Below are 10,195 nucleotides of genomic sequence, written 5' to 3' on the forward strand. Positions count from 1 at the left end.
CGGGAATGGGGGGACGCGGACCACCGCCCCAAGCGCTGGGCGGAGGACTGCTGGGATCCCCCGCGCCCCTCCCTCGAAGGCCTCCGCCGGGAGGCGGACCTCCGCGACCACCTGTCCTCCCGCCCGGCTCGTCGCTCGCCGGAGCCCGACTCCCGGGACCACCAGCGCTCCCCTCCCCGTCCTGCGCGCCGCTCCCCGCACCAGGCCGCCCGTTCCCGTTCGCCGGCTTGTCGGGACCCTACCCGCGGGGGATCCCGCGACCGCCCCTCCTCTCCGGGCCACCGCTCCCCTGCTCGCGGCCAGTCCCCGACCCGCCGCTCCCCTGGCCGGGAGGGCCGGGACTACCGCCGGTCTTCCCCCCGCGCACGGCGGCCCCTGCCTCCGACTCCACCGCTCCGGACAGCCGCCGTTACCAGCCCCCGCGCGCCCAGGCTGCCTTCCCACCCCCCAACGGTGGCAATGGAAACCGTGGGCGCCCGGGCGCTAAGAAGAAGAAGAAGAAGGGACCCCCTCGCCCTCCTCCTGCCGCTACCTCTATCGCCGTGGCCGCTCCGCCCTCGGGTTCCGCCGCCGCCGCCGAGGGCCCTCCGTGCTTCAACTGCGGCATGCCTGGCCACTTCCAGGTGGCATGTCCCAACCCCCCGACATGCTACCTCTGCAAGGAGGCTGGGCACCCCGCGGTCCTCTGTCCGGAGCGCCCGGTCACCGAGGAACTCATGATGTATGGCCACGGCATCGAGGACATGGGCTTCTTCCACATCGAGGTACCAGAGCTGCCGCCTCCCTCCCCCTCGCTCCTGGCCCTGGTGACGGTCGTGGGTGAGGGAGTCGCCACTCCGGCTATGATCGAGGCCGAGCTCAACCATCTTTGCCGGTGCTCGTGGGATTGGCAGGTGTCTTCCACCGCGCCTAACTCCTTCTCGGTGATCTTCCCCGACGCTATGAGCATGGGCTTCTGCACCCGCAGCGACAACATCACCTTGGCCCTCAACGGGATTGTGGTGAACATCTCCGAGCCGAGATGGGACCCCAAGGCAGTGGCGGTTCTGGACACGGGTTGGATCCTCATCGCCGGCCTCCCCGATGTGGCCCGGTCTGAGAGGGTCATTCGCAGTATATCCAAGATCCTGGGCAAGGTGGTGGTGGTTGATGAGCTTTCTCTGCGCAAAGAGGAGGAGGTCAGGGTCAAGGTCAAGTGCCTCGATGCCTCCAAGCTTCACACCACGCTCCGGGTCTTCTTCAACGACGACGGCTACGACCTCACTATCTGCCCCGAGCCGCCGAACCACATCGGCCGCCCCCGCCTCGCCGCCGACCGCCTTCCGGGGGGGCGGACCTGGGGATGCCGATGGCTCTCACCACCGCCGCCCCCGCCACTCCCGCTTGGACGACCAGGAGGAGGATGAGGACCTCTCGGAGCGCTCCCGCTCCCAGTCCCGTGAGCCGGCCGACCCCCCCTCGGGCCGCGGCGGGTCCGGGCAGGGCCGCACCCGGGTCTCAGCTGCGGACCTTGCAGCGGCCCTCCAGCTGGCTGCCCCCCCGCGGCGACCTCTCCTCCCACCTTGGAGTCTGCCAGTGACATCTCGAGTGTGGGCATGCTCGTCGCCCCCCCGTCCTCACCCCGTTCTCCGTCTGTCGTCTCGGTCCACCGCGCCTCCCCGACGGGCCCGGAGTCCCCGTCCCCCCCTGTGCCGACCCCTCCGGTCCTCACGGGTGGGGACTGCATCTCCGCTCCCCTCGGCGAGCCCTCTCCGGTCCCCTCACCCGCGGGGGGTGAGTCGGGCGACACCCTGGAGCTTGTCGCCACGCTCTCCCCGCTGGTGGATGCTGACGCCCACCCCACCCCCCCGGCCTCCCCGGCTGCGGTTGTGGCCGTGGCCGTCTCCTCACCTGGCTCTGCGGCTCCTCCTCCGACTGTGGCCTACGCCAGGCGGGCCCGATCCTCCTCGACGCCGGTGTCTGCGTCCCGCCGCAGCACCCGCCTCGATGCGGCCCACCCGGCCGACGCGTCAGTCCCGTCCATCGCCGAGCGGGCGGAGATCCGGGCGGCTGCCTGGAACCTCGAGTCAGGTGTGGATTCCGCCCTTCCTAGTCCTTCCAGTTGCTCCTTTTCAGCGCTTGAGACCGTGCCTATCCGACACCTGGCCAAGGTGGCCACTGACTCGGCCATTGTTTTCAGGGGGAAAGTGGGTCCCCCCTTAGAACAGATCGCGGCCATTAGGGCTCGCGAGATATTAGATGGCAAGCTGGCCGAGTCTCGTGCTCGCCTCCGTAGGGCCCCCGAGGATCAGGCTACCCCTGCCGCTCAGATCCCTCCGGTGGTAGACGGATCCATCCGTGGGCGCACTCGCTCCCGCACCGCCGCTCTGCGCGCTCAAAGCGCGTCTCGTGTTCTGGGGTCAAGCAGCCCCCCGATGGGGGTTTAGATGCGGGCCCTTTTTTGGAACATCCGCGGCTTCGGCCATGATGGCCGGCGCCGCCAGCTCGTCGAGTATGTGCGCGGCGAACACATTGACATCATCGCGATCCAGGAAACCATGCGCACTGATTTTTCCCTTCCTGAGCTTGACGGTCTCAGCTCCCACCTTTTCGCCTGGCACTGGCTCCCTTCTAGTGGGAACTCAGGTCACTCCGGTGGCATCCTTCTAGGGGTTAAGGATGCCACTTTCGAGGTGGGCGACATGGACCGGGGTGAATTTTTCGTTAGCATGGAAGTGTTTGAGCGAGCCCTGAACTTCAAGTGGGAGGTTGTGATTGTCTATGGTCCGGCGGACCACCGCCGGTCCCCGGCCTTCCTCGCGGAGTTGCGCCAAAAGCTCTCCGCCTCCCTCCTCCCCGTGGTGGTGGGCGGAGACTTCAACCTCATCCGATCTCCGGACGAGAAGAATAATGATAGGATTAACCTCCCCCGGATGCAGTTGTTCAATGACTGGATCCCGGAGCTTAGCCTCCGGGAGATTGAGAGAACGGGGGCGAGATTTACCTGGACTAATCGCCAGGCTGACCCGACACGATCCGTCCTGGATCGTGTCCTAGTTTCCCCGAAATGGGAATTGAGGTGCCCCCTGACCTCGCTGCGGGCGATCACCCGCATTGGGTCGGACCACGTCCCTCTCCTCCTCTCCTCCGCGGATGAGCGGCCCGCCTGCCCGCCGCGGTTTCGGTTTGAGCCCTATTGGCTCAACCAAGCTGGCTTTCGTGATGCGGTCTCGGCTCGGTGGGAGCTTGCCCGCGCCTCCCCTCATCGCGCCATGTCCGCCGTTGATTCGTGGCACTTCTGCGCCAAGCTTGCTTGCCAATTCATGAAGGGCTGGGGGGCCAACCTTGGCCGGGACCTCCGTGAGCGTAAAAAGTCGCTCCTGCTGGCTATTCAAGCCCTGGATGCTAGGGCTGACTCCTCGGGGCTCTCTCCGGATGAGTGGATGCTGAGATATGATCTTGAGGATCAGCTTTCCACCATTTATACCGACGAGGAGGCCTATTGGCGGGCGCGCGGTACCCAGCGGTGGATACTCCGCGGGGATGCGAACACCGCTTATTTCCAGGCGATCGCGAATGGCCGCCGTCGTAGAAACTCCATCCACTGCCTTTGGGAGGATGACGCCCCCCTCGTCCGGCCTGCGGCCATTCGGGTCCATGTCGACGGCTTTTACAAAGCCCTCTTTACCCCCACCCCTCGGGGTGGGGCTAGTCTCGCCCCTGATATTTGGAGGGGGGCCCAGTTGGTGCCCGGCGTAGCTAACGAGGCCCTAGTTGCCCCCTTCACCGAGGAGGAGGTGCTTGCTGCCATTAAAGGCATGAACCCTGCCTCGGCCCCGGGCCCTGATGGCCTGCCGGTTGCTTTCTTTAAGACTTCCTGGCAGGTGATCAAACCGGAGGTCATGGCTCTGTTCGAGGAGTTCTATTCAGGGGCCATGGACCTGGGACGCCTGAACTATGGGATCATTACCCTCATTCCCAAGGTTCCCGGCGCCTCGGATATCCGTCAGTTCCGTCCCATCACTGTGATCAATGTGATTTTTCGGATTCTGGCTAAAGGGTACGCCAATAGGGTGACCCTGCTGGCTGACTCGATCACTCACCCGAACCAATCGGCCTTCATTCAAGGCCGGTTTATTCTTGATGGCGTGTTGGTCTTCCATGAAGTCCTCCACGAGGTCCGGGTGAAGCATCTTCGGGCTGTATTCCTGAAGCTCGACTTCCACAAAGCGTATGATACTGTCCATTGGCCCTTCCTTCGGGAAGTACTGTTACGTAAGGGATTTGATGACCGCTGGGTGACCCGCGTGATGCAATTAGTCTCTTGTGGGCGGACGGCCGTGAACATTAATGGCGAGATTGGGCCCTACTTCCCCACCCTATGTGGGGTTCGTCAGGGAGACCCGTTCTCGCCGTTTCTGTTCAACATGGTGGTCGACGCTCTGGCCGCCATCCTGGATAAGGCTAAGGGGGCTGGCCATATCCACGACATTGTCCCCCACCTAGCTGGAGGGGGTGGGGTCTCCCTTCTGCAATACGCGGACGACACCATAATAATGGTAGAAGGTTCAAATCAGGACGTGGCTAACCTGAAGTTCCTCCTCCTTTGCTTCCAGCAGCTGTCGGGCCTTACGATCAACTTCGACAAGAGCGAGGTGATGGTCCTTGGCTACCCTCAGCCGGAGGCCCAATCTATTGCTGATCGCTTGAACTGTAGGCTGGGGTCCTTCCCCACGACCTACCTGGGGATCCCCATTAGTGACTCGCGCCTCACCGTGGCGGACCTCCGTCCTACGGTGACCCGTATGCAACACCGTGTCGAACCTTGGAAAGGGCGTTGGCTATCAAAGGCCGCTCGGGTGATCCTCATCAACTCCTCACTTGCCAGCCTCCTTTGGTTCCTCATGAGCTTTTACAGCCTCCATGAAACGCTGCCCACGGAAATAGCCAAATACCAATCCAGGTTCTATTGGGCTGGCGACGATGACAGGCAGAAGTACCACATGGTGAGTTGGCCGGACATCTGTAAACCAAAAGACCAGTGGGGTCTTGGGATTCTATCCTCCCGCCGCATGAACATCGCCCTCCTGACCCGGTGGCTATGGCGCATCGCCAATGGGGACGGAGGCCTGTGGCTCACCATCATCCGCAGCAAATATCTTCGTGGTCAGCCCCTAGCTTTCTGTCAACGGTCGGGCGGATCCCAGTTCTGGCAGGCCGTCGTGCAGTTGCTCCCCGTGCTTCGTATAGGCACGTCCATCTCGGTTGGAACTGGGTCCGCGACCCTGTTCTGGTTCGATCGGTGGCTCGGTGACGCCCCTCTGGCCGCCCGCTTTCCTGCTCTCTTCGCCATTGCTGTTGACCCTCGGGTCTCCGTTGAGACGGCCCTTATTGACTTAGGGCGCCTCGCATTCCGTCGCCCTTTCGGGCCCCTTGAAGTGGCCGCCTGGGATTCTCTACTCCAGGACATCGCCCTTCTCCCGATGCGCGTTACTGACGCCCCGGACGCCATCTCGTGGCGCCTAGAGGCCTCCGGCCGTTTCTCTACGAGATCCCTCTATGCGGCCATCGCGCCTTCGCTCGCCCCCGAGCCCTTTGGGCTCATTTGGGACATCCGGTTGCCTCTGAAGATTCGGGTCTTCCTTTGGCAGTGGATTCGTGGCCGCCTCCCCTCGGGTGTCGAAGTCCTCAGGCGCAACGGACCCGGAGATGGGCTCTGCCCTCTGTGCGGCACCGCGGAGGATGCTAACCACATCTTCTTCACGTGCCATGCGGCACAGTTTCTCTAGTCCTGCTTCCGCGAGACGGTTGGTGGACAATGGTGCAACTCCAACTTCCCCGACCTCCTTGCGGAAATCCACAACTCCCCTCCCCGCCACCGCCACATTCGCTGGCTCTGCGTTGGAGTTCTCGCATGGACGCTTTGGACCGTTCGCAATAAGCTCGTCATCCAGAAAATCCCTCTTCGTCGCGCTACTGACGCCATTTTTAAAATGTGTGGGTACTTGCAGCTTTGGCGGCCGCTTAGCCGCCCTCAGGACCGGGACGTCATCAACACCCTCCTCGCCGACCTTCGATCGCTCGCCTTCCGCCTGGCGCCTCCGCTTCCGCCGCCACCGCCGGAGCCCGACTAGATGATGTCGTTTCTTTTTGTGTTTGGGCTTGTTGAGCTGTGCCCTCAGCATGAACACTTTATTTGTGTGTGGTCCTGCTTTGTGCCCCTGTTGGATGTAGACCTGTGTGTGAGTGTGTGAACCTTTGTACTGTTGGCTTGGGCAAGTGCTTTATATATAAAGCGGGGCGAAAGCCTTTTTCGATAGAGCAGAGACAGTGGTTTGTAACAAACACAAACAAGAAAATTGACAAGCAAGATACTCCCTCCATCCCAAAAAAGTGACAAAAGTTGTACTAAATCAGTGACACTTATTTTAGGACGGAGGGAGTACGAGGCATCAAAGTAAGATGCGTTACATAAATGCCCCAATCTAACTTTGTACAGTGTAATCTAAGGGTAACAGAACTATGCATTAATTGAATTACCTTCCTTTGCATTTGATTGAAGTGGGTTCCCTCGATGGAGCTCCGGAAGTTTACCGGCTTTTAAACACCCCTCTAAATGTTATCAAGTGAGTTTATCAGCACACACGAACTCACATAATCAAAGGGATATCAGCAGACAAAGCAACAGCAGAAAAATATATATTATCAGATATGTTGTTTACAAACTGGAATTAGATGGTCAGGGACTAGTTTTTACCAATAAGATCTGACACCCGGCTGACTGCATTATCGGGCAATCCTGCAATTCAAAACATTCAAACATTAACTGCCGCACATATGCTGAGGTAAGGAGAGAGGGGTCGATGTTGATATTATGCCAAGATGTTCATACCATAAAGTGGGCTTGCAGAGGGCAGGCTGCAAGAATCAAGGAAAATGTGTGAATGCAAGTGAAACTCAGAGACAGCACTGTGGAACTGGGTTTCATCTGATGATAATTAATCAAGTTCTAAATACCTCCTCCTCCTCTTGAGATAGCACTTGGCAATAGCCTCCGGCTTTGGCCGCGGGAATTGTTGCGTCCAGTGGCGCCTTGGACGAAGGGGACTAGCAAATAAAAAATGATCATATATGGGGGAGATCAGATTGATATGTACTCAGTTGATACTCGAACAGTGAAAGATTGGATGAATGAATACAGGAACCCACCTGATGGGAAACAAGTCCTGCGGGAGACCTGGGCCGCCGGGCAATAGCAACTTGCGTCTCAACTCAGGACTCTCAAGAGCCAAGTCATCGGCAATGAACGATGCCTTCTCCCTCACCAGTATCCAGTTCAGGGACGCCCTACACAGACAGGAATAGGATTGATCTGAGGCTCAACAATGACAAGTACTAGAACAGTGTCTCGAAATAATATATTAGGTAGTACGTAATGTACCTAAATTGCGGCGAGTGGAGTGTGTATTGGAGGATGGAGGCGAGCTTGGCGCTGCGACTGCAAATGGACTTGAGGAAGCTGAGGTCGCGGTGCACGGACTGGTTCGCGAAGCCGCCCGCTGAGCACCCGGCGACGTTTGCCAGGGACCAGAGCGCGTGGAGGAAGATGAGGAGGGAACGGGTCTCGACGCCCCGATCAACGGCCGGCGGCAGGAAGCGCGTTATGTACTTGATGGCCTCTCTCCACTGGCCCCGGATCAGCAGCTGCCGCAGATGTAGCCTGCTCATCTGCACACCCGACTCATGCACAACGCTGCGTTGCGTACGCGGCAGGGGTTGCGTTAAACAGCAAGGAAACGGCGGGCCGGCGTGCGTGCGGGCGGGCGGGGGTGCGTACCTGTCGTAGGCGGCGTCGAAGCCCTGGAGCCAGAGGTAGGTGAGGAGCCGCCGGTTGCGGAGCCGCCTCACCAAGGGATAGTCCTGGAGCTTGCCGCTGCCGAGGCCAATGGTCTCCATCTGCTTGCCGCTGACGAGGTCCCAGATCTCCTTCGGCCCGCCGATGCCGGGCTCCATGATCTCCTTCCGTCCCATTGCGCCGAATGCAGCACAGAGCCTCGCTAGGGATTTGGGGGAACAAGGAATTGGGGGAGCGACGCCTTGCGTATGACGGGACGGCATGCGGGACCCACAACCGTCGTTCCTCAACCGGGGCGTCTCGCCCCCCCTCCCGGTGCCCGGTGCCCGCTCCCGGGACAACTTTTCTTCTTGGCAGCTCCCGCTCCCTGCCTCCACTGTCGGGACAAATATTTTTCTATTAGCCGACGCCGGAAGATGCTGTCTCATAATTTTCTTTTTATATACAGGGTAAATGCACGTGCATTTCTAGCTTTTATTGTCGTACAGTATAAGCGTGAAGGTGCATCATACATGAAGATATTTCCTCATGCATCCTAGTACTAGTTAAAAGGCAATTATTTAAAAAAATCAACAAAAGCTTATGATAATATACTGATAGAATATACTAATATACTAATACTTACTACAGATGAAAAGATTTGAAATAGCCACCGCCATGTAGTTGAAGAAAGGTTTCTTTGCGCCTATTGTGGCGTATAGGAAATTTTACATGGCGTGAAACGATGAATGTCCATGTATGGTACACACAAACATACATGAATATGGACAATATCAATCCATAAAATGCCCGTCATTGATGCCTTCGATCACTCTTTGTATGCATCAAGATGCTTTTGACATGTAAATGTTTAGTTTATTCTACACATCAATATTTAAAATTCAATACCTTAGTACCAACCGTAGGATACAAAAGCAACGGCCCCATCACAAATGCGTTCTTCTAATACTGAAAGAATAATACATGATATTCAATAAAGCTCTCCCATCTATATTCACGAGAAACTTGATCAAGTTGTTTACAATGAATATTGGTCGGCAAAATTCCCATTGGCAGCGATTGTCCATAAACATCATATACATTCAAATCGCTGGCCGTTATTATTGGATACATATTACTATGACGGTAATCAATTCAGGAAGTGGAGCTGCAGGAAATTTGAAGCACAGTGGCTTAAGGGAGAAACTGTGATGAAGTTGTTCACACAGAATGGGACAAAGCCAAGCTAGCATGGGCTTGGACGAAGGCGGTGCATGTTGATCTTCATGAATGGGATAGGGAAACTCTGAGGGCTTGTTTGGTTGCACAGAATCCCTCGTGGATCCCCGTCAAAAACGGGGGCGTACGGCCCACGAGGCTAGCCGGCCCGAGGAAAGGTACTGAATCATTTGGTTGCCTAATCACCATGGATTCTTGACGGAGCAGATTTTTGTTAGATCCCTCGGTATGGGGCCAAGCGCAACTGGAAGTTATGGATCGGAGGTCACATGAGGGGTTTATCCAGGTTCGAGCCTTCAAAAAAAATACCCTACGTCCTGCTGGTTTCGGTTGTTCATAATGGAGGGATACCTCGTGCAAGGGGTTACAATGGTGTTTGTTGTTGCTACCGAGAGTTTCTCCTATCTAAGGATAGATGATCAAGGGGAACCCTAGACCTCCCTTTATATAGACATGAGAGGTCTTTGTAGGAGAACGCTGCAGAAAACAAAAAATTTCCGACCTACGCAACAGCCCAGGACCACTATGGAGACTGCATACAAGGTTTGATCTTTTCGTTACCGACTCGTAGCGCAGCGGAAGTAGAGTCGATGACGATCGACGGTGCACATCCCCGTAGCTAGGATTTACAACCTCCCAACCGCGAGGATGTATACCCTCATCTGCCCCTCGGACAGCCCTCCAGGAGGCGGTCGGACAGTCCCCCGGACGGTGTTGCGGACAGCCCTTCGGGAGGACCTTCGAAACTCAGACGGTCACACAGACAGCCCTTCGGGAGGCACTCTCGAACTAAGACCTAAACTACGATTTCTCTACAGAGTTTCACACATACGGTGTCATCTATTCGGCAGGGCTTCGCCGTCCTGAACTAGTTCCCACCGTAACCCAGACAGTCTTTCGGCTCTACGAAACTATTTCGTGGGGATGGAGAGAGAAGCCAGATCATTGAAATGGCACTTGTATGTGAGAAAGAGTGAGTGTGGAGAGTGCATCGCCACCTCTATTTATAGGAAAACCCAAGGGGAAGGGTGGGACATGGAAAACCCAAAATACCCATGTTTTATGTCACACATAAAGGGCGTTATGGGGAAGCAAGTGGGGCTCCATGGAGCAGCCCCTCTTGGACGTCGAAAACCCTTGTGG

General features: G+C 57.5%; 1 protein-coding gene across 1 annotated transcript in view; it reads right to left on the minus strand.

Moving 5' to 3' along the window:
- Positions 1–8,124, minus strand: part of LOC119351959 — an 11,792-nt gene extending 3,668 nt beyond the window's left edge. The window contains exons 1-7 of the mRNA XM_037618721.1: positions 7,817–8,124; positions 7,421–7,732; positions 7,189–7,326; positions 6,997–7,086; positions 6,872–6,897; positions 6,737–6,778; positions 6,520–6,591 (exon numbers count right to left, since the gene is read on the minus strand). Coding sequence (XP_037474618.1) covers positions 6,520–6,591; positions 6,737–6,778; positions 6,872–6,897; positions 6,997–7,086; positions 7,189–7,326; positions 7,421–7,732; positions 7,817–8,097 — 961 coding nt within the window. The 5' untranslated portion in view covers positions 8,098–8,124. The remainder of the gene's footprint in view (positions 1–6,519; positions 6,592–6,736; positions 6,779–6,871; positions 6,898–6,996; positions 7,087–7,188; positions 7,327–7,420; positions 7,733–7,816) is intronic.
- Positions 8,125–10,195: the final 2,071 nt, after the last annotated feature.

The sequence above is a fragment of the Triticum dicoccoides genome, chromosome 2A (assembly GCF_002162155.2).
Source record: "Triticum dicoccoides isolate Atlit2015 ecotype Zavitan chromosome 2A, WEW_v2.0, whole genome shotgun sequence".
In the NCBI taxonomy this organism is placed as follows: domain Eukaryota; kingdom Viridiplantae; phylum Streptophyta; class Magnoliopsida; order Poales; family Poaceae; genus Triticum; species Triticum dicoccoides.